At 32.3% G+C, this 25,541-nt stretch overlaps 1 protein-coding gene across 2 annotated transcripts in view; it reads left to right on the top strand.

Annotated features, from left to right (window-relative positions):
• Positions 1 to 25,541, top strand: part of HEATR5B (HEAT repeat containing 5B) — a 127,860-nt gene that overhangs the window by 65,050 nt on the left and 37,269 nt on the right. For both annotated transcript variants that reach the window (XM_074288186.1, XM_074288185.1), the window contains exons 21-25: positions 9,859 to 10,048; positions 11,158 to 11,327; positions 16,201 to 16,345; positions 19,476 to 19,715; positions 22,286 to 22,537. In XM_074288186.1, the coding sequence (XP_074144287.1) occupies positions 9,859 to 10,048; positions 11,158 to 11,327; positions 16,201 to 16,345; positions 19,476 to 19,715; positions 22,286 to 22,537 (997 nt within the window). The remainder of the gene's footprint in view (positions 1 to 9,858; positions 10,049 to 11,157; positions 11,328 to 16,200; positions 16,346 to 19,475; positions 19,716 to 22,285; positions 22,538 to 25,541) is intronic.

The following is a 25,541-nucleotide window of genomic DNA, read 5'->3' as shown; positions in this document are numbered from 1 at the left end:
AATACCATATCTGTGTCATGAAAGAAATTTGATAGAACTCCTTTTTCCCATATTTTTCTAAATATTTTATATAATATTGGAATCAATTATTCTTTAAATATTTGGTGGAATTCAAATGTAAATTCATCTGGCCCTGGAGATTTTTTCTTAGGGAATTCATTGATGGCTTGTTCAGTTTTTTTTTTTTTTTTTTTAATGGCACTGTTTAAGTATTTAATTTCCTCTTCTGTTAATTTGGACAATTTATATTTCAGTAAATATTCATCTGTTTCAATTAAAGATTTATTGGCTGAAAGGCAAAATAGCTCCTAATTATTGCTTGAATTTCCTTTTCATTAATTCACCCTTTTCATTTTCAATACTGGTAATTTGGTTTTCTTCTTTACTTTTTTTAATCAAAGGTTTATTTATTTATTTTTTTTCATAAAACCAACTCTTAGTTTTATTTATTAGTTCGACAATTTTCTTACTTTCAATTTTATTAATCTCTTCTTTAACTTTTAAAATATCTAATTTGGCATTTAAATGGGGGTTTTGGATTTTTTTTCTTTTTTTTTTTTAGATGTTTTAGTTCCATGGCCAGTTCATTGATCTCTCTTAATGTATTTTATTCATGTAAGCATCTGGAAATATAAAGTTTCCCCTAAGAACTTCTTTGGCTGCATCACATAAATTTTGACATGTTGTCCCATTATTGTTATTCTCTTAAGATTAAATGATTGCTTCTATGATTTGTTGTTTGAATCCCCTAGGCTTTAGGATTATATTTTTAGTTTCCAATTGATTTTTGGTCTATTTTTTCCATGACCCTTTATTACTTGTAATTTTTATTTCATCATGATCTGAAAAAGATGCCTTTAATCTTTCTGCATTTGATTGTGAGGTTTTTATGCATTAATATATGGTCACTTTTTGTGTAATTGCCATGTATCACTAAGAAAAAGATATATTCCTTTTTATCTCCTTTCAGTTTCTCCAGAGGTCTGTCATACCTAACTTTTTAAAAATTCTATTCAGTTCCTTAATGTTTTTTCTTGTTTATTTTATTTATCTACTTCTGAGCAAAGGAGGTTGAAGTCCCCCATCAGTATACTTTTGCTGTCCATTTCTTCCTGCAATTCACTTAACTTCTCTAAGTATTTAAATGTTATTCTGCTTGGGGCACATATGTTTTGTACTGATATTACTTCATTACCTATGGTATCTTTTAGCAAAATGTAGTTTCTTTCCTTAACTCTTTTATATTAGAGCTATTTTTCTTCTGCTTTATCTGAATGACATTTGCTACTGCTACCTTTTTACTTCATTTTAAGTATGTGTCTCTGCTTCAACAAGCAGAGACTTGTAAACAAACTTGTAAACAACATATTGTAGGGTTCTGGCTTTTAGTTCACTATGCTATCTGCTTCTGTTTTATGAGAGACTTCATTCCATTGACATTCATAGTGATGATTATTAACTCTGTATTTCCCTCCATCCTTTACCTTCATTTATACTTTTCTTTCTTCTTTCACCCTTTCTCTTCTCACCAGTTTTGCTTCTGACTCCTTTCTCTTTCAATTTGCTCCCCCCCCCCCCCATTTTCTTGCATCTTTCCTTCTCTACTTCTGTGCTCCTTTCTATCAGCCTTCCCTCTTCCCTATTCTTTCCCCTTTCTCCTCTTACTTCCCTATAGGGTGAAATGAATTTCTGTACCTAACAAGGTATGTATGTTATTTCCTCTTTGAGTCAAATACAATGAGATTAATGTTCAAACAATGCCACTCTCAGGCTCTTTTTTCCCTCTACTATAAAAGATCTTTTGTGCTTTGTGTGATTTAATTTACCCCATTTTACCTTCCCTTTCTTCTTCTCCCAGTAAAAATCCTTTTTCTATCCCTTCATTTCTCTTTTATATTATCACAGCAAAGTCAAATTATACCCATACTCTGTTTTTGTATAGACCTTGTAATTGACATAACAAAAATACAATTCTCAAGAATTATAAGTATCATCCTCCCTTGTAAGATATAAATGGATTAACCTTTAAATAATATTTTTTTCTTTCCTTGTAATTTTTTATGCTTCTCTTATATTTGAAAATCAGATTTTTCTGTTTAGCTCTGGTCTTTTCATCAGAAATGATAGAAAATCTCCTATTTCATTGAATATCCATCTTTTCCCTGAAAGATAATGGTCAATTTGCTGAGTTGATTCTTGGTTGCAGTTTTAAGTTCTGCTACCTTCTGGAATTTCATATTCTAGGACTATGGAAGATACCAGATCTTGTATAATCCTGACTGTGGTTTCTTGGTATTTGAATTGTTTCTTTATGCTGCTTGCAGTATTATCTCCTTAAACTGATAATTTTGGAATTTAACTACAATGTTTCTTGAAGTTTTCATTTTGGGGTTTCTTTTTAAGGTATGATATGTGGATTGTTTCAATGACTCATTTATCCTCTGGTTCTAGTATATTAAGGCAGTTTTCCTTGATGCTTTCTTGAAAGTTTTTTTTTGTTTTTTTGGGGTTTTTTTGATTATGGCTTTCAAGTGGTTCAAAATTCTTACATTATCTCTCCTGGATATATTTTTTAGATTTATTCTTTTTCTAATGAGGTATTTAACATTTTCTTCTATTTTTTTATTTTTAAAATTTTGTTTGATTCTTGATGTCTCAATGAGTCATTCACTTACATTTCTCCAATTCTAATTTTTAATGAATTATTTTCCTGAATTAGCTTTTTTAAAAAAATGTTTCCATTGCCATCTAAAATAAATTTTTTACATTTTTTTTTAAAACTTTGAGTTCCAGATTCTCTCTCTTCCTCCTTCTCCCCTCCCCACTGAGAAGGCAAATGTGAAATCATGCAGAACATTTACATAAAAGTCACATTGCTAAAAAAAAAAACATAGAACTTCCCCCCCCCTCCCAAAAAAAAAACTTTAAGAAAAATAAGTTGAAAAAAGCATGATTCAATGTATATTCATTCCATAATAAATTCTTTCTCTGCATATGGATAGCATTTTTATTTTTTCTAATTTTTATTTTTATTACAGCTTTTTATTTACAGGATATATGCATGGTAATTTTTCAGCATTGACCCTTGCAAAACCTTCTGTTCCAACTTCCCTTCTTCCACCTACTCCCTCCCCTAGATGGCAGGCAGACCAATACATGTTAAATACGTTAAAGTATATGTTAAATACAATATTTGTATACATATCCATACAGTTACTTTGCTGCACAAGAAAAATCAGACTTGGAAATAAGATAAAAATAACTTGAGAAAGAAATAAAAAATGCAAATGGACAAAAATAGAGGGAGTTGAAATGCTATGTTGTGGTTCATACTCATTTCCCATAGTTCTCTTCATTATTGAACAAATGGAACTGGATTTGACTCATCTTGTTGTTTAAGAGAGCCGTGTCCATCAGAATCAATCATCATATAGTATGATATTTTTGAAGTGAATTATGATTACCTGCCTCTGCTCATTTTACTTAGCATCAGTTCATGTAGGTCTCTCCAGGTCTTTCCGAAATCATCCTGCTGGTCATTTCTTACAGAAAACTAATATTCCATAACATTCATATACCACAACTTATTCAGCCATTCTCTAATTGCCATTCAATTTCCAGTTTCTAGCCATTACAAAAGGTACTGCCGCAAATATTTTTGTACATGTGGGTCCCTTTCCCTTCTTTAATATATCTTTGGTATATAAGCCCAGTAGTAACACTGCTGGATCAAAGGGTATGTACATTTTGATAACTTTTTGAGCATAGTTCCAAATTGCTCTCCAAAATGGTTGGATGCATTCACAATTCCACCAATAATGTATCAGTGTCCCAGTTTTCCCACATGCTCTCCAATATTCGGCATTATCTTTTCTTGTCATCCTAGTCAATATGAGAGGTGTGTAGTGATATCTCAGAGTTATCTTAATTTGAATTTTTTTGATTAATAATGATTTGGGGCATCTTTTCATGTGGCTAGAAATAGTTTCCATTTCTTCATCTGAGAATTGTTTGTTCATATCCTTTGACCATTTTATCAATTGGAGAATGGCTTTATTTCTTATAAATTAGAGTCAATTCTCTATATATTTTAGTGCCATACTAATTTCCAATTTTCCTAGCAGTTTTTGTCAAACAGTGAGTTCTTATCCCAAAAGCTGGGGTCTTTGGGTTTGTCAAACACTAGATTATTAAAGTTATTGACTATTTTGTCCTTTGAACCTAACCTATTCCACTAATCAATTAGTCTATTTCTTAGCCAAGACCAAGCAGTTTTGGTAACTGCTGCTTTTAATATAATTTTTGATCTGGTACAGCTAGGCTACCTTCATTTGATTTTTTTTTTTTTTTCTTAGTTCCCTTGAAATTCTTGACCTTTTATTTTTCCTTATGAACTTTATTGTTTTTTTTTTTTTAGGTCATTAAATTAGTTTTTTGGGGGAGTCTGATTGGTATAGTGCTAAATAAATAGATTAGCTTAGGTAGTATTGTCATCTTTATTATATTTGCTTGCCCTATCCAAGGGCATTTAATATTTTTCCAATTGGTTAGATCTAACTTTGTGTGGAAAATGTTTTGTAGTTTTACTCTTATAGTTTCTGATTTACCCTTGGCAGATAGATTCCTAAATATTTTATACTATTGGTAGTTACTTTAAATGGAATTTCTCTTTGTAACTCTAAATGTTGGATTTTTTTTAGTGATATATAAGAATTCTGATGACTTATGTGGGTTTATTTTTTATCCTGCAACTTTGGCAAAGGTGTGTATATACATCTTAAATATGTTAGAATATAAATTAAATATAATATATATGTATACGTGTCCAAACAATTAAGAATCGGACTTTGAAATAGTGTACAATTAGCCTGTGAAGGAAATCCAAAATGCAGGCGGACAAAATTAGAGGGATTGGGAACTCTATGTAGTGGTTAGAGTTCTTTTGCTGGATATAGCTGGTTCATTTCATTACTGCTCTATTGGAACTGATTTGGTTCATCTCATTGTTGAAAATGGCCACAACCATCAGAATTGATCATCATATAATATTGTTGTTGAAGTATACAACAATTTCCTGGTCCTGCTTATTTTACTCAGCATCAGTTTATGCAAGTCTCTCCAGGCCTTTCTGAAATCATCCTGTTGGTCATTTCTTACACAACAATAATATTCCCTAATATTTATAAACCACAATTTATTCAGCCAATCTCCAACTGATGGGCATCCATGTAGTTTCCAGTTTCTGTCCACTACAAAGAGGGTTGCCACAAACATTCTTGCACATATAGGTGCCTTTCCCTTCTTTAAGATCTCTTTGGGATACAAACCCAGTAGCAACACTGCTGGGTCAAAGGGTATGCACAGTTTGATAACTTTTTGAGCATAGTAGGTGTGGATTATTTCTAATAGCTTTTTAGTAGAATCTCTGGGCTTCTCTAAGTATACTGTCATATTATCTGCAAAGAGTGATAATTTGGTTTCCTCATTACCTACTCTAATTCCTTTAATCTCTCTCAACTTTTATTGCCAAAGCTAGGATTTCTAATTCTACAATATTGAATAGTAATGGTGATAGTGGGCACCTTGTTTCACCCCTGATCTTATGGGGAATGGCTCCAGTTTATCCCCATTACATATGATGCTTACTCCTGGTTTTAAATAGATGCTGACTATTTTAAGGAAAATGGGAGTTGGATTTTATGAAATGCTTTTTCTGCATCTATTGAGATGATCATATAATTTTTGTTAATTTGGTTATTGATATAGTCAATTATAGTAATAGTTTTCCTAATATTGAACCAGCCTTGCATTCTTGGTATAAATCCTACTTGGTTATAGTGTATTATCTTGGGGATGACCTTCTGTAATCTTTTTGCTAATATTTTATTTAAGATTTTTGCATCAATATTCATTAGGGAGATTGTTCTATAATTTTCTTTCTCTGTTTTCAACCTACTTGGTTTAGGTATCAGTAACATGTCTGTGTCGTAAAAGGAATTTGGTAGGACTCCTTCACTCCCTATTTTTTTCAAATAGTTTATATAGCATTGGAGTTAGTATTCTTTAAATGTTTAGTAGAATTCACATGTAAATCCATCTAGTCTTGGGAATTTTTTTTTTAGGGAGTTGATTAATAGCTTGTTCTATTTCTTTTTCTGAAATGGGACTATTGAAGCAATTTTCTACCTCTGTTAATCTGGGCAGCTTATATTTTTGAAGGTAGTCGTCCATTTCACTTAGGTTATCAAATTTATTGGCATAAAGTTGGGCAAAGTAACTCCTAATTATTGCTCTAATTTCCTCTTCTTTGGTGGAAAGTTGATTCTGAGTCTAGATTTTTTGTCCTCAGGAATCTCATCCTGAATATCTCTTTGTAGTGATGGCTGCTAAGATTTGGGTAATCTAGACTGTGGCTCCTTACTTTAATTCTTTATTTTTGTTGGTTTACAGAATTTTTTCCTTGACTTGGAAATTCTGTATTTTGGTTATAATATTCTTGGGAGTTTTTATTTTGGAATTTCTTTCAGAAGGTGACTAGTGGATTTTTAAATTTTTTACTTTACTCTGTGGTTCTGAAATATTTGGGCAGGTTTTTTTTTTTTTTTCTTTTTTTGTGTTTTACAATATTTTAAAATATGTTGCCTACATTTTAAGAAAATGTCCACATTTTTCTGGCTCTCCAGTGATTCTTAAGTTATTTCATCTTTTTCTCTATCTTTCTCATCCTCCCCCTTTCTAAGACAGCAAGCAATTCAATATAGGTTAAATGTATGCAATTCTTTTAAATATTTTTCCATATTTTGTCATACTGTACTGTAACCTCTCCAGATCAAATGCAGATCAAAAGGGGGGGCGATACAAGAAAGAAATAAACAACCAACAAACAAAACAATAACATAAAGTGAAAATACTATGCTTTGGTTACAGATAGCATTTTCCATTCCAAGTCCATTGGAATTACCCTGAATCACCTCATTGTTGAAAAGAACCAAGTCCATCACAGTTAATCATCACATAATCTTATTACTTTTTTTACAAAAATGTTTACAGCATCTGTCTTCTCAGGGCAAATAATTGTAAATTCAGGATATGCTGAATAAATTGTGGTATATGATTATAATGGAATATTTTGTTCTATGGGAAATGATGAGCATGATGCTTTCAGAAAAACTTAGACAATCCTCTATGCACTCAACAAAGTGAAATATATTGTGTACAAAGTAATAGAAATGTTGTGGGATAATTGGGTGTAAATGACTTTGCTATTCTCAGTAATAGAGTGAGTCATGACTATTCTTGAAAGACTTAAAATGAAAAATGTTGTCCATAGCCAGAGAAAGAACTAGTTGTGTTTGAATAAATATTGAAGCATACTTTTTTTTTAACTTTGTTTTTCTTAAAGTTTTGTTTTTGTGGGTGAGGAAATCTATGTTTTCTTTCATAATATGACTTAAGAAATATTTTGCATAATTTCATATCTACCTTCTTAATAGGGGGTGAAGTTGGGGAAGAAAGGAAAGAATTTAGAACTCAAAGTTTTAAAAATATGTCAATAATTGTTTTACATATAACTGGGAAAAATAAAAATATTAAATGATATCAGTAATTTTTTTTCCAATTACATATAAAAGACAATTTTTGACATTTATTTTAAAAACATTTTGATTTCCAAATTTTCTCCCTTTCTCCCTTACCACTTACTCCGTAAGATTGTAACAATTTGATATAGGTTATATATGTTCAGTCATCTAAAACATATTTCCATGGTAGTCATGTTGTGAGAGAAGAAACATAACAAAAATAAGGAAAATAAAAAATTTTCTTGAATCATTTTATAGATGAGAATAGCTAAGTCACTCATATATGAGCATCATATGGTGTTGTTATTATTATGTACAATATTTATTCTCTTGGTTCTGCTCACTTCAATTCTTACTATAACTCTTTCCAGGTTTTTTTTAAATCACCCTGCTTGTCATATTCATTCTCTCTCTCTCTCTCTCTCTCTCTCTCTCTCTCTCTCTCTCTCTCTCTCTCTCTCTCTCTTTTTTTTTTTTTTTTTGCTGAGGCAATTGAGGGTAAGTGACTTGCCCAGAGTCATACATCTAGGAAATGCTAAGTGTCTGAGACCAGATTTGAAATCAGGTCCTCTTAACTGTCATCAGGGCTAGTGCGCTATCTACTGTGCCACCTAGCTGCCCCAAGCTGGTCATTTCTTATATGCATTTGTATGGATAATGTAAAGATATATGGCCACTAGACCTATTTTTGAAGCCTTTAGAGTTTGACTATAGCTAAAGCTTGTTCTGTATTTGTGTAGCCTTAGGGTCATACTACATACCTGTCAGATTGGCTAGAATGACAGGGACAGATAATGCAGAATGTTGGAGGGGATGTGGGGAAATTGGGACACTGATACATTCTACAATGGTGGAATTGTGAATACATTCAGCCATGCTGGAGAGCAATTTGGAACTATGCTCAAACTGTTATGAAACTGCATACCCTTTGACCCAGTAGTGTTACTACTGGATGCTCCTGAAATCTCCCAAATCTCCCAAAGAAATTTTAAAGAAGGGAAAGGGACCTGTATGTGCAAGAATGTTTGTGGCAGCCCTCTTTGTAGTGTCCAGAAACTGGAAACTGAGTTGTCCCGTCCCGCGAGATTCAGTCATTCGTGGGGAATCGAGGAGGATCCAGCCTGGGGGAGAATGGGCGAGAAAGAAGAGGGAGACCAAGCAGATCTTGTCAAGGTCTCATTTATTGATGGAAACAGCTCAAGTTATATAGGGTAGAGCTAGGTGCAATACATGAGGACAAAGTTGGGAGGGGAAAAGGGGGCAGGAGAGAGTAAAGGTATGTGCTACCTGCGAGAAAGGGTATGGGGGGGACTGCAGGAAGGAGCAGACCTTCCAGGAGGAGGAGGGGAAAGAGCATCCTGTGGTTACAATTCTTATCTGAGTCTCTAGGGTCGTTAAGCCCTGAGACATCTCTGTGGTTAATACAATACCATGGCTATGTGTTTATAAGTGTGGGGGTCATTCGCTTCTCTAGCCACCTGGTTGCCATCTAATGCTAGATGCAAAGTTTATGGTCTGGTAATATTCCATGACTATAGTTCCCGTCACCGACACTGAGTGGATGGCCATCAGTTGGAGAATGGCTGAATAAATTGTGGTATATGAATATTATGGAATATTATTGTTCTGTAAGAAATGACCAACAGAATGATTTCAGAAAGGCCTGGAGAGACTTACATGAACTGATGCTGAGTGAAATGAGTAGGACCAGGAGATCATTACATACTTCAAAAACAATACTATATAATGATCAATTCTGATGGACATGGCCATCTTCAACAATGAGATGAACCAAATCAGTTGCAATAGAGCAGTAATGAATTGAACCAGTTATGCCCAGCGAAAGAACTCTGGGAGATGACTGCAAACCACTACATAGAATTCCGCCTGCATTTTGGATTTCCTTCACAGGCTTTCCTTCATACACTATTTCAAAGTCTGATTTTTTTTTTTTACAGCAAAATAATTGTTTGGACATGTATACATATATTGTATTTAACTTATGCTTTAACATATTTAACATGTATTAGTCAACGTGCCATCTGACGGAAGGGGTGGGGGAAAGGAGGGGAAAAGCTGAAGCAAAAGATTTTGCATTTGTCAGTGCTGGAAAATTACTTATGCATAAAATCTTTTCAAAAATTAATTAAATAAATTGATTTTTAAAAAAAATCTTAAGGTCATTTCTACCCCATGGTGGAGTGGTGTTAAGAAATCAGTTTAAAATATCCTAATATGCTATCCTAAATAGAATTAAATATGTTTTATCTGATTTCAGACCTGGTCTCTTCATTCACTTGCTTTAATAGTGGATTCTAGTGGGCCAATGTATCGTGGCTATGTTGAACCAACCTTGTCCCTAGTTCTTACATTATTATTGACAGTTCCACCTTCACATACAGAAGTTCATCAATGTTTAGGTCGATGTTTAGGTGCTATAATAACCACCGTTGGACCTGAACTGCAGGGTAAGTGAAATTTAAAATTTTGATGTTAAAAAAAAAAAAAGAATGTTAATCCCCCCCCCCTTCAAAATCTTGTTGTAGAATCATGTTAATTTAAAGTTTCATAACTCCATTTCAAGGAACACTGGAAATACACAGTTTCAATTTAGTTTCTTACTTTGAATGTAAATTGTTTCTAACTATAAAATGAATCTCAGTCAAATCATAATGTGACAACTTTTTTCTTAAAGAATGGAAGAGAAGTTTCTTGGAAAAAATTCTCGCTACTAATAAATGTGTAATCTGACCAGTCCTTTTACCACAACCTCAATTTCTTCATTTTTGAAATAGGGCTAAGAGCAATACTTTCACAGGATTGTAAAGGTGAAATTAAATGTATAAAATACTTTATACATTTTAAAGTATTGATACATTTTAGCTATTATTATTAATAAAATGAAAGCTCTTTGAAAAAAAAGGTGCAAATATACATTGGAAAAAATGATTAAATATTTCTGATTTAGTATAGTAATTCTTAGATCTTCCCTCACATGATTATGTCAGTTATACATACATCAGAACTGTATAGAAAATAATAATTTCCCACATAAGCCACTTTCATCTATAAAACTGTTTTGTTTATATTAGTTAGATGGTTAAATTAACTCACTGTTTAGAATTTAGTTTGGATTATTTTCTTTTGCATTATTTGTGCTATATAATGACTTCTTTTGCTCAATGTCTCTATAGACATTCCTTTTAACATTTGTTGGGAAACTGAAATTTAGGATCAATATGCATCAGCAGTAGCATTAATTTTGTAAGCTATGCAGTTGAATAGTTTCTGGTACTCTTCAGATTTTTTCAAATAGCATGGTAAAAGTTTTTTTAAAATAGTACATTTTTTTTTCTAGAAGTTAAATCTAAGAGTAAATTTATTAAGCATCTAAACCAACAAATTAGAACTTACAAGTATTAGAGACATTTTCTACACTTTAAAAAAAAGTTACCATCTCCAGTAAAGTGGTTTGTTAGCTCCTTCATAATAAAATACATTTCTCCTTAATAATTTTTGTGATGAATCTAATAAAATTAATGTATTGTAAAAATTTTTCTCTTGTGTCTGTGATTAGGGAATGGAGCAACAATCTCAACAATCCGCTCTTCCTGTTTGGTTGGTTGTGCAATTACACAAGACCATTCAGATTCTCTTGTTCAGGCAGCTGCCATATCTTGCCTTCAACAACTACATATGTTTGCACCACGGCATGTCAATCTGTCTAGTCTGGTTCCCAGCCTTTGTGTAAGTATAAAATATCTTTGATTCACTTGTATTGGGAGTCCAAAATGTATTATTAAGGAAATGTTTGATTCTCCTGATTTCTAAATTCTTGCATAACATTCATGAGCTCACTTCTGGTACTTTCCTCACTTTCTAAATTCTCTGTCTTTTGGGAAATGTTTCAGTCAATATTTCAAATCTCTCTTTGACTTGTTTTTTCCCTTTCCAGCCTCTGTTTATTTCCTAAAACTCTGTGAAGAGTGGTTAGTTGTAACATCCTAGATAAAAACTGAGAATTAGGTTTACAATTTTATAGCTCTCTATTTCTGGTTTTTGACAAGCTATTATGTTATTTATAAATCTTTTCATTGCAATTAGAGAATACTATATAATTGAGTGTCCAACATTGTTATATATGATTTTAAGTAATGACCTTGAGATTTATTATACTAAAATAACAAAAATTATTATAAAGACTTTCAATATCCACAAAATTTCAATTAATGTTTTCTATATGATTTAAATTTTATACATTTTAAAAATATTTTCAAATTAGTTGACCACTGAATCTGATGTAGGAAGATTATTTTGGCAACTATATGATGAATAAATTGGAGAGTGGAGAAATGGGAGACAGGGAGCCCTGTTAAGACATTCAAATGATCTTAGTGAATGTTTTTGAAGGCCTGAAGTAGAGTTCGTGTTTGGACTTATTTGTGGAAGAGATTTATTTCTTTTCGAAATAGAATCCATAGGAGAAGGTAGCTCATTGGATAAAGAAAAATGGCCAAAAGAATGTAGAAAATCAAAGATCACTAAAAAGATTGTATTCTTTCCACACTCCTGAAAAAAGCCACAAAGGGACAAAATATTTAAAGATTTTACCCCTTACTATTGTGGTTCTAATTGTCTTTTGCCAATTACCCAGTGAGACATATGTCAGTATTATTTTGGATAATGAAAAGATCTGTCATTAGCTCTATAGAATTCATTTTTACTAGTCTTTGATTTTTTTCATCATTTACTAATCATGCTTTACATAACACACACACACACACACACACACACACACACACACACACACACAAATGATGAATACAACTAATGAGCTTAAACCCCATTTCCTGAGTGAATTAATGAGATCATTCCTCCAGAATTGTATTCATATCCTTTTGTTTTGTTTTTAAATGATCTGTCCTCTAGATTTCCTCCTGGTTATCTGGATCTTTTTCCACTAAATATAAAATTCCAATTTCTAAACTCACATTCAAATAGCATATAGTTGTGATTTGTTGAAGAAACCTATTTTCACCCTGTATTTTTTCTTATCGTGATTAACTTTTTATCAAAATGATATGATATGACTTGTCTACTAAGTAACATTGACTAAAATGAAAAGACAGCTGAGTCACTGTATTTTCATGCCTTCCTTGTGTTTGTTCCTTACTTTTTAATCAGGCTATGTAAGGCAATGATTGGTGAGTGATAAAGACTAGTGAAGTAATATTAGCATTATAATTTGATGATTTTTTTTCTTATACTCTAGTATTTCCTATTTTTGGTTTCATTTATATTAAACTGATGCTTTTGAACATTAATTTGTTCATTAACACAGATGGTATCTTTATGGTCACTTAAAGAATCATCATATTTGATCTCTAAAATGCTACTGAATGTTTTATACTATAATACTTAAAACATATATATATATACCATAGTCTTAGAAAATGAGAGTCTTTAATTTCTTTCCAGAATGAGTGTTTAATATACTATATTATGAATTCCAAAAAAAGTTATTTTGATCTTATCAAAATTATTGTGTACATGTAAGGAAAAGAATTTTTTTTTAAGTTCCCAGATATACTTGACAATTTTTGTCTGGATAATTCTCTTATCATTTTTTTCCTTTCAATGTAAAATAAAAAATTTTCTGCAAAAGTCTTTTAAGGAAAAAACTTTTAGCCTAATTAGAAAAATTTTTTTTTAGAAAAACAATTTCCATTTTGTATATCTGAAATTTTTAAAGTTATCAGACACCATTCTTAATTAATACACACACAAGATCTTTTAGTGTTTGCTAGTCTTGGCTCCTATCCAAGTATTATAATTATTTCCAAAGACTTTTTAAAGTTGGTTCTAAACTTGTGGTATTGGTGATAACAGCTAATTTTTTTTAAACTGGGGTAACTAAAATAAATCTCAAAATTATTAAAGCAGTGTATAAAATATATTAGTTTAAATTTGGAATATTATATTTCTAAGAATAATAACATTTTTTTCAGAATGATGCTATTGACTATCTAGCTTTAAATATTTTTTATAGTTTTTGTTTCTAGAAATAATTCGCAGTTTAGTTGTTATTGGGATTTATATCTTTGTGTTGTCCAGTGGAAAATAACTTCTTAGTGGGAGTTAAAGTTCATTCTTACTAGTTTTATTAACTGTATTTCATTGCTCAAAAGACCTATTTAGATATTGAACTAAACCTAGGCCTTTTTGATAGGAGTATGAAAGTCATGATAATATAATCTACCTCTAGTTTCATTTTAGAAGGAAAATGGAATTTAAAAATCAGAGCAGAAAATAGTGAAATATTTACTCCTGATTGAATTAGATGTAGGGAGATGCCAAATTGCTTAATAATTTGTATGCACACACACACACACACACACACACACACACACACACACTCACACTCACACTCACATACATAAAAAAACCATTCCTTTCTCCTCTACTCCCAAAGAGGTAGGGCTCAGATGAGCTTTTTATATAAAAAACATACTAAAAGACTCTTAGCATTTAATATATTATTATATGTTTAAGTTTTTTATTCATTGAATATTTAGAGAGTTCCAAACATTCTTTATATTCTAGGGGCAGAATGAGAAGAGGGTGGAAGAAAATAAGAGTGAATTAGCTTCTTAATGATGCCTTTGATCCTTCTAACCATTTTCCTTTAGCAGCAGACTTGTTGTCTGCCTAGACTCATATCACAGAGGTTAGCACATTCATTTCTGCTGTCTCCTACTTTTTCCTTTCCTGTACTGAACTGAACTCCAGCTGTCTGCTTCATCATTCTCACAAATGTTTTCTTCATTTTTTCTGCCTCTTCCAACATCCCTTCTCTATAATTTGCTGTAATTAACAAACTTACTTTGATCTTATACCACTTACTCTAACTTTTGACAACACTATATTCCTTGAGCTCCTTTTCCAGGACTGGTGACTTTTTTGCTCATATCATCCATGTCCTCCTTTGGGGTTTCTTCAATCCAAATTTATTTACTATTTCAGAATCTGCAGCAATTATCTACCAATCCTTAGGTCATTCTCCCTCTTTTCTTAATGAGTACAGTGTCTGACTCAATTTTCCTTCATACTACTACTTCTTCCTTTCTTCTAGGGGATTTCTTTATAAACTAAAGAAATAAAAATCTCTATAAATTTGAGAGATGTTCTCTCAGATATTCTAACTTCTTCAATGTTCCTCAATTTACTTAGTTCCATTCACCTATTCTCCCACTCCATTTCAGTTACCTATACACAAGCATGATTAAACCTTCAATCTTGCCATAAACTTTTAAATGTTGCACTTCCATATTCCACTCATTTTGGATTTCTTTGACTTGTCTATCATGTCCCTACTAAACTCATCATTGGGGAATCTCTTCATCATATAAGAGCCAAATAATCTTAGTAGTTGATCCTTTATTAGGAGAGTGGAACCCTGAACTTTTCAACATCCATTTAAGGAGGAGTGATAAAGACATCTCCTTGGACATCTCATTTTCCTCTTGGCTGCACTCATTTTGGAAGTCTTTTGACTTTTCCATCTTACATCAATTATCTGTCCCCATTTTCATTTTTTTCTTGTGAATTATTTTCTCCTATTAGATTGAAGGCTCCTTAAGGACAGGGACTAGCTTTTTCCTCCCTTGTCTTTTTTGCCTTTTCTTGTGTCATGATTTCTAAAACCTTATTTCTTTAATAATAAATGCTAAATAAATACAAAATTAAATTATGTTACTATCTTTTATCTCATATTATTGGGAAACAAGGTTTTCCAAATAACTTTTGTTTTAACCTTTAGAGATAGCTTCTTAAACATAATATACTTGCTGTAACACCACTAAGAAGGACACTGACATTTGAGTTAGAAAATTTGGGCTTAAGTTATGACTTTTTAGTTTACTAGTTTTGTGATATTGAAAAGGCTTTCTATGGATTGAAAAAATTGGACTAGATTATTTTACAGGGTGCTCAGAGTATTTTTTTTCTCCTGAGGTTGGGGTTAAGTGACTTGCCCAGGGAAGTGTTAAGTGCCTGAGACTAGATTTGAACTCAGGTCCTTCTGAATTCAGGGCTGGTGCTCTATCCACTGTGCCACCTATCTGCCCCTCAGAGTTCTTAACATTTTGTGATTCTACTATATACTTTACTCAGTAATGCTTAATTGTTGAGGAATGTAGATCTATTGAATCTTCTCCTAAATTGTTTGAGGCTGCTTTGATTACAATTTTATAGACTTCTTCTTTTTTCTTACTTTGTTGTCAACTGTCATATTTTACTGCTTTTAATGTTTTCTGCTTCTAGTATCTTTGCTCCCAACTTTATTTGTTGTTTTTGGAATTTGGGAAGACTCATTACTAAGCTTGTGAGATTGTATTTCAAAGACTCATCTTTAAGACCTTCTGAAGAAGGGCTAAGATGGCTGGCTCATTGACTTTTTTATAAGATTTTACTATGTGTTCAATAAACAAATTAGACTATCAAAATGTTCCACTTCCTTTAGAAGGCTAGAACTTTATAATTTTTTGTTTGTAAAAGAGCCCTTACTAGTTGTTAACAAATTTATTTGAAATTAATTCTTCTGATATCACCGTGTTTATAGGTTCATTTGTGTAGTTCCCACTTATTACTCCGAAGGGCAGCAGTTGCATGTCTTCGACAACTTGCTCAGCGAGAAGCTGCTGAAGTATGTGAATATGCTATGAGCCTTGCAAAAAATGCAGGAGACAAAGAAAGCAGTGGCATTAGTAAGTGAGCCTTATATTTAATATTCCTTTCCATGGAAGTGTATATATTTGTGAAATTATAAATAGGTTTTTTATTATTAGCTTAATAGAATTTTAATATAAAAATATAACATGACTTTCCTTCTTTTTAGCATGTAAATTCATATATGAAGTCATATATTAATACAACACTTTTAAAAATCCAATGTGTTGCTCTTGTTTTCTCTCTGTTTCTCTTTTTCCCTCTGTTTGTCTCCATCTCTTCCCCACCCCCTGTTTAATTTTACTGCTTTTTAACCAAGCATTGTAATCCAAATAGTATACTTTGTGCATTTCCTTAAGCTTCCTAGAGGAATAAGTTGATAAATTATTTATCATATCAATAATAATAAAGAATTTTGAAGATAAGGGAAAATCTTCAGGGAAAAGGTTTCAAGGCTTAGAGGCAACTGAAAGTTTTTGGCTAAATAGGCAACTTTAAAATAACTTTTACAATAATAAAAAATTTTAGTTACAAGTAGGTAAAATGTCTCACTGCATTTGCTATATTGCTAAGGAAAGCCTTAGACTTAGTCTGTACTTAGTTTCTTATTTTTGTGGAGAGATTTAATTCACTTTTGGCCTCAAGAAAAGAGTATGCAGTTTTGGAGTACATTTGGAGTCTATGGTGACATGTGACAAGTTATATTAGTAAAACAAGAAGTTAGATCAATGCCTAGCTTTTATAGGGAAAATTCATAATTCCTGAACTAGTCCTATAGGTATATATAACTAACAATATTTTCAATAAAATAATTAAAAAATATAATCATCTAATATACTATCAGATTGTCTATACTTTCAAGTGCACAGTGCACATTACCATTAGAATGTATCACTGTGCCATCTATTTTTACTTAAAGGAGAAAATGCTGCATTAGAGGAAGAGAAGTAAATAGTAATAATAATTATGATAATAATAGTAATAGCAGACAGTTATGTAGTGTGTTTACTGTGTGCCAGGGACTGTGCTAAGCCTTTTTTTTTTTTTTTTTTTTTTTAATATCTCATTTGACCATTAGCAATTAGCTATATTAGAAATAGCTGAACTAAAAGAATCATTAAAAATCCTTCAAAAATAGCTGAATTAAAAGAATCATTAAAATTTTTTCAAATATAGCTGAATTTAAAGAATCAATAAAAATCCTTCAAAATAAAAGAATCAGTTCAGTTTCAAATTGATAAATATTGGGCATTTTATGTATACAAAGCAGATATTTGGGAAAATAACATATAGTTTGTCTTCATGGAGCTTATACCAATATATACTACTATAGAAATAAGTATATAACTGTGGTATAAAGTTAATATTATAAAAATGAAATGAATTGTCTTGGAAATCAGTAGATGTGTTTTAGAGAGGATTTTTATTCAGGTGTGTGCTAGACTGAATAGTTTCTGTGGTTCCTTTCTACCTTGAGAGATTTTTATTCTCTTAGGGAAAAAAGCATAGTCTGTTGATCATTAAAATCTTGTTTTTAAGGCTTAATGAGCCATTTTGTGTTTTTTTTTTCTTAGCGAGCATATATTAAATTTTTTTTTTCACAGTCAGAATATATGTTAACACATCAACAAGTTCAAAGGTGTTTATTAAGCATTTACTATTTGTCAAGCACAGTGGTAAAAACTGAAGAGTGCACAGAAAGATTAAAAACAATCTTAATCAGAGAGTACATGAGGCAGATAAAATGCAAATAACTATCTGCATACAAAATATATTGAATTGGAAGGGGAATCTCAGGGGGAAAGATCTAACAAGGGGAACCAAGAAAAGCTTCTTGCTGAAAGTGACATTTGAGGTAAACCAGGACGTATAAATTGAGGAAATTAGAGCATTCTGGGCATTCCAGAGGATAGCCCTAAAAATGTGTGGAGTTGAGAGAGGAAATATCTTTTAAAAAGAACAACAAGGTAGCCTGTGACACTTTGGATCGCAGAATACATAGAAGGTAATGGTATGAAAGAAGATAAAAAGGAGCCAGGTTGTGAAGGACTTTGAATTCCAAACAAGATTTTATTTTTAATCCTGGTGATGATTGGGAGCTACTGGGGTTTATTGAGTAGGAAGTGGCATGATTAGAACTGCACTTTTGGAAGATCTTTTTGGCAACTGAATGGAGGATGGGCTACGTTGAGAAAATATTTGAGTCAAGAAGACCAAGCAGCAGGCTGTTAGAATATTCCATATATGAGATGATGGGCCCGTTCCTTCCTCTAGCCGAGATGTGCCTCATCCTTCTTCCACATGATAGATCCTCATATATTTGAAGACATTCCTGGTGTTTTCAACTGATCATTATATGGCATGATTTCAAGGTGGCATTATCAGGTAGTATGGCAGTCAGAAAAAAGAAAGATGCATATATAAGAGATGTTTCAATGGTAGAATCAATGGGACTTGACAACAGATTTTATGTGAGGGGTTGGAGATAAGAGAAAGTAATTAATCAATGATTGTACCTAAGTTGTGAGCCTGCATGACTGGGAAGGTGGTAGTACTCTTGACAGTAACAGGGAAAAGGGAAAAATTTGGGTTTTGTTTTTGCTTAGTTTTGGACATGTTGGATTTAATATGTCTATAAGATATCAAGCTCAAACTTGTGTACTGTATATTTTGATTCCAGGCATTACAATATTTGTTAAAAGACTTCATGGTGCCCTGTTCAGGATAATATTTGATTCATAAATATGTGGTACTTACCCCTACTCTCAAATTAAATTTGGCAATAATTTACTTTGAAAACATATATACATAGAGTGTATGCATTTAAAAAGATGGAAGTTTATTGGGTTTTCTTTTTTTTTTTTTTTTTCACTTTAAAAAATTATTGTTAAAGCTTTTTAGTTACAAAGTATATGCATGGGTAATTTTTCCAATATTGACTCATGCATAACCCCTTGTTCCAAATTTTCCCTTCCTTCTCCCCACTCCCTCCCCTAGCTAGCAGGTAGTCCAATACATGTGAAATATGTTGAAATACATGTTAGATGATAGAAATTTCCATCATTGGTTGGTTCCTATTGGGAATAAGTAAGTATTATTATAGTTATTGCCTAAGAATGGGCCACAGATGCTTTATAAACATGTTCTTTTGTGAAAATTATTTTACAGATATGAATCCTTTTGCACCAGGGGTCAGTTCTCGCCGTGATATCCATTGTCGACACCAAGGTGTCAATATAACAGAAACTGGTTTGGAAGGGCTTCTTTTTGGAATGCTAGACCGGGAGACTGATAGAAAATTATGTTCGGATATCCATGATACTTTAGGACATATGCTTTCGTCTTTGGCTGTAGACAAACTTTCACATTGGCTAATGCTTTGCAAGGATGTTCTGGCAGCATCCAGTGGTATGTATTGAATAAATGTATTTTATTATAACTAGTCTTATTTAGAATCGTCTTGCTTTTTATATATTTACCACAGTTTTCTTGATTGAATAATGATGTAAAAAATATTTATAAATGTGAACTTATAACATAATTGTCTATGAACTTGGAACCTGGAAATCTTTATTATCTGTATGGACTAATTTTTTGAAGATTAATTTTGTATAGTTAATTTTACTTTTAGAAATGTCTTGTTAACGAGTTTTTTTACATATTTTGTTAGTATATTCTCCTAGAAAGCTCCCTTATAACAAAGAAATACAGTTAAGAAAAACAAATGAACACATCGAATATATTTGACAATATATTTCTCATTGTATAATTGGTCCATCACTTTTCTTTTGAGAGAAGGGAAATTATAAGTATTGGTATTTATGGTGATCTGAATTCCTATGATTTTTAGAATTTCCCTTTCCATTTTTTATGGTCATTCAATATAGTTTTCTCTTAAAATTTTTAAATATTTTCTTTGCTAATAAAATGGTTTTCTTACATTTCCTAATATCTGACCACATCACTCTCGTACACAATAAACTCCAGCAACTATACATCATTTCCAAGATCAAATATAAAGTCTTCTGTTTTACATTTAAAATGCTTCACAACCTACCTTTCCACCCTTTATATGCTATTTAGGTACCATTGGGCATTAAATGGCTACCAGGACTTTTTGAAACCTGAGATTCTGTTGTCTTTGGAGTCATAAATTTGAAGTTATAAACCTTGGAGTCATACTTGATTATTTACACTCTTATAACTTACATCCAATTAGTTGGCAATTTTTTTGATTCTGCCTCCATGATAACTTCTGCATTAATTTCTTTTTTTTTTTTTTTTTTACTTTTTAATAATATTATCCCTTGTATTCATTTTTCCAAATTATCCCCCCCCCTTCCTCCACTCCCTCCCCCCGATGACAGGCAATCCCATACATTTTACATGTGTTACAATATAACCTAAATACAATATATGTGTGTAAATACCATTTTCTTGTTGCACATTAAGTATTAGATTCCGAAGGTATAAGTAACCTGGGTAGATAGACAGTAGTGCTAACAATTTACATTCACTTCCCAGTGTTCTTTCTCTGAGTGTAGTTATTTCTGTCCATCATTGATCAACTGGAAGTGAGTTGGATCTTCTTTATGTTGAAGATATCCACTTCCATCAGAATACCTCTTCATACAGCATTGAAGTGTACAGCGATCTTCTGGTTCTATTCATTTCACTCAGCATCAGCTGATGTAAGTCTCTCCAAGCCTCTCTGTATTCCTCCTGCTGGTCATTTCTTACAGAGCAATAATATTCCATAACCTTCATATACCATAATTTACCCAACCATTCTCCAATTGATGGACATCCATTCATCTTCCAGTTTCTAGCTACAACAAAAAGAGCTGCCACAAACATTTTGGCACGTATAGGTCCTTTTCCGCTCTTTAGTATTTCTTTGGGATATAAGCCCAATAGCAGCAATGCTGGGTGAAAGGGTATGCACAGTTTGATAACTTTTTGGGCATAGTTCCAAATCTGCATTAATTTCTTTTTCAACATTCAAATGACTGTGGCTTTTATCCAGGCTCAGTAGTATTTAAATGGCTTCCCTGTTTCTCATACCATTCTCTGAACAATATTATCCTCCACTTAAGTGATTTAATATTTCTAAGGCATACTACCCTGATTAAAAACCTTCATTCATACTTTATTACTTCTAGGATAGAGTAAAAATTCCTTCACTAGGAATTTAAAGCCTTCTACAATTTGGCTTCACTTTATTTTTCCAGCTTTATTACTACCCTCCATGCACCTTATATTCCAAATAAGCTATTGCCAGGATTGAACAAATGTTACTTCTTTGTATTTTTATCCCTTACCTCTTTATATTTGTACCTGGATGTCATGGATGAAAGACCATGACTAAAATGTTGTTGTTCACTACACCCATAGAAGGAACACTGGGAATTGAATGTAAACTTTTAGCATTACTGTCTTTCTACTCAGGTTACTTATACCTTCAGAATCTAATACTTAATGTGCAACAAGAAAATGGTATTTACACACATATATTGTATCTAGGTTATACTGTAACACATGTAAAATGTATGGGATTGCCTGTCATCTAGGGGAGGGAGTAGAGGGAAGGAGGGGAAAATTTGGGAAAATGAATACAAGGGATAATGCTATTAAAAAAAATTACTCATGCATATGTACTGTCAAAAATTTTTATAATTATAAAATTAATAAAAAGAAAAAAGTAAAATAAGTATCACAAAAAAAAATGTTGTTGTTCCTTACTCCTGCCTTTCAGAATCCTTATCTTTCTTGAATTCTCAGAAATACCACGGCTTTCTTAAAGCCGTTTCTGAACCCCTCAAGTTATACTTTCTCTTTCCTCAAATCACCTTATCTTCATTTTTCTTTTAAGAGAATGAAAGATTCCTGAGGACAGGATATCTTATAGTGCCTTGCACATAGATGCTTAGTAAGTGTGGATGAATTGCCTTAGACTTCTATGCTTCTGTTCCTTACAGATATGAGTACTACAACCCCTTTAAGTAGTGGAAAGGATGAAGAATCTGAGAAGAAGGATGAGATGGATGATGATACTATGTTTACCACATTAGGTGAAGAGGATAAATCAAAGCCTTCTGTAGCTCCTCGCTGGGCTACTCGAGTGTTTGCTGCTGACTGCTTGTGTCGAGTCATCATGTTGTGTGAGAATGCAGATCAGGCTCATTTTGATCTTGCTTTGGCACGTTCAGCCAAACTGAGAAATCCTGCAAGTAAATATAGAATTCTTTCATTTGTAAACATTGTTATTATTTTTTACCAAAAGATTTGTATTTTACTATAATTAAAGTATTTTAGAGTTACTCATTTCAAAGATACTGTACAGTCCCTTGCTTCCTACCCAACTTGGATTTCTTATCCACATAACATCTGACTTTGCATACTCATAAGTTTAATAGTATATGTTTATATATATATATATATATATATATATATATATATATATATATATATATATATATCTTTATATCTTATAGTTTACAAAATGGTTCTATATACATTATTTTATTACTGGCCATAGCTTTGTGAAATAGATAGTATAAGTATTATTACCATATGAAAAATAAGAAAGCTAAGACTTAAAAATTTTGTGTTTTTTCCCTAACAAGTGACAGAGCTTGAAATTCAAATTCATATCTTCTGATTCCAAGTCTTTCTACTATGCCTGAAAAATATTATGACTAGTGGGCTCACATATTCAAAAATAAGAATAAGGATTTTTTTTTTTTTTTACTACTTTATCTTCAGGATAAGAAGAATAATACTTTAGATTATTAATGTTATATGCTTTTATCTATAATAATCTTTAGTATAATAAAAACATTGTGATAGCATGGCTTTTTTAGGGTGAAGAGATCATTTACAGACTGAACCATAGAGAATGTTAAAACTATGGAATGGTAGTTCAATTTTTATTATCCCTAATTTACAGATAAGGAATAATTCTCAATTGACTTGTTCATGGCCACAGTCACCAAATGGCAGAAAGAGAACTCAGATTTAAATTCTCTGACTACAGATCTGGAATTCTTTTTATTATTCTAGGATATAAGGTATAATGAAACTGCTAAATGAGAGAACATCTATAAGACATTTTGCAAACCTTTAAAGTTCTATGTAAATGCTAGTCATTGTTATTACAGTGACTGTGCAGTTGATTATGCTATTAAAACACACACACACACACACACACACACACACCCCTTGGTAGATACAGGCAGGCATCAACTTAGCATCAAGCTTCATAAAATCATGGTACTGTCTCTGTTATGCTTTGTGCTACATAAAGCAAAGAAGTTCATTTTGGAGTGTGTGCTAGAGATGAATATCAAAAGCAACTTCCTTTCCTCACCCCCTCTCTTCTCTACTCCCCCACAAATATTAAGTAAGGAGAATTATGTAAACCAGTTTTACACTACCTGAAATAATAGTATAAACTGCTGAGATGGCCTAACTTTTGTTAAGGTTATAGGACTATATTTGAGAGAATGGGGAAATGGACAGCAAGTAAAACTCAGAAGCTTCCAGAGGCTTGGCTATGTTACTATGTGTATTTTTGTCGGGTCTGCCATACCTCTGGTGAGGTGAATCATGCATGAGTTCCTCTGCTGTGACTGTATTTTCCAAGGAGGCTTTATCTAGTCCCTAATTGGGACTAATACTATTAATACTGCTTGGGAGCTAGGATGGAGGGTACATACAAGAGTAGATCTATCATCTATGTGATTCTTTTTTTAATTAAAATATATTTTTATACTAATAGCTTTTTATTTTAAAAAATACATGCAGATTGTTTTCATCAATCACCTTCACAAAACCTTGTGTCCCAAATTTTTCTCCCTCCCTCCTCTCCTTCCCCCTCCTCTAGACAGCAAGTAATCCAACATAGGTTAAACATGTACAATTCTTCTAAACATGTTTCCATATTTATCATGCTGTAACAAGAAAAATCAAATCAAAAGCAGGGAAAAGAAAAAAGAAAAAACAAGCAAGTAAATAGCAACCAAAGAAAAGGTGAAAATACTATGTTGTGATCCACATTTAGTCTCCATAGCCCTCTTTGTGGATGCAGATGACTCTCTCCATCACCAGTTTATTGGAAGTGCATTGAATCACCTCATTGTTGAAAAAAGCCAAGTCCATCACATAAAAGATCCTATAATCTTCTTGTTCCTATCTATAATCTTCTCTTGATTCTACTCACTTCACTTAGCATCAGTTCATGTAAGTCTCTCTAGGCCTTTCTGAAATCATCCTGCTGATCATTTCTTATGGAAAGTAATATTCTATTACCTTTACATAGCATAACTTTTTCACCATTCCTCAACCGATGAGCATCCACTCAGTTTGCAATTCCTTGCCACTACAAAAAAAAACTACTACAAACATTTTTGCATATGTGGATCTTTTTCCCTTTTTTATGATTTCTTTGGGATTCAGACCCAGCAGAGACATTGTTGGATCAAAAGATATGCAAAATTTGATAGCCTTTTGGGCATAGTTCCAAATTGCTCTCCAGAGTAGTTAGATCAGTTCACAAGTCCACCAACAATGTATTAGTGTCCCAGTTTTCCCACATCCCATTCAACAATAATTATTATCCTTTCCTGTCATTTTAACCACTCTGAGAGATATGAAGTGGTACCTATGAGTTGTCTTAATTTGCATATCTCTAATCAATAGTGATTCAGAACATTTTTTCCTCCCACATGACTAGAAATGGCTTTAGTTTCTTTATCTGAAAATAATCTGTGCATATCCTTTTTTAATTTATCATTTTGAGAATGATTTGTATTTTTATCAATTTGAGTCAATTCTCTATATATTTTAGAAATGAGGCCTTTATCAGAAACCTTGTTGTCTACTTCCCTTCTAATCTTGGCTGCAACCTATGTGCTCATTCATAGCCCTGTTATTGGGGAATGTTGCCTTGCAATGAGCATTTTTGTGATAACACACGATGCCTCTTTAATAATGCTTTCTCTAGATCTACTTGCTTTGTTGCTTTTAAGTTCTAGAACAATTTCATCACTTATTCATTAGCATTTATTGAACTCCCTATATGTTATAAATTGTATTAGTTGCTATTGCAGATATCAAGATGAGCAGGTTTATGGTCCCTTCATGGAGATTTTAACCTTAACATATCTGTAGTAAAATTTAGGCCAAATGGTTGAAGTATCTAGTCCTGAGATGACAACAGCTTTTAGAGCTGGA

The sequence above is a fragment of the Sminthopsis crassicaudata genome, chromosome 2, assembly GCF_048593235.1.
Source record: "Sminthopsis crassicaudata isolate SCR6 chromosome 2, ASM4859323v1, whole genome shotgun sequence".
Taxonomy (NCBI): Eukaryota; Metazoa; Chordata; class Mammalia; order Dasyuromorphia; family Dasyuridae; genus Sminthopsis; species Sminthopsis crassicaudata.
This window is presented reverse-complemented; position numbering and strand designations above follow the sequence as displayed.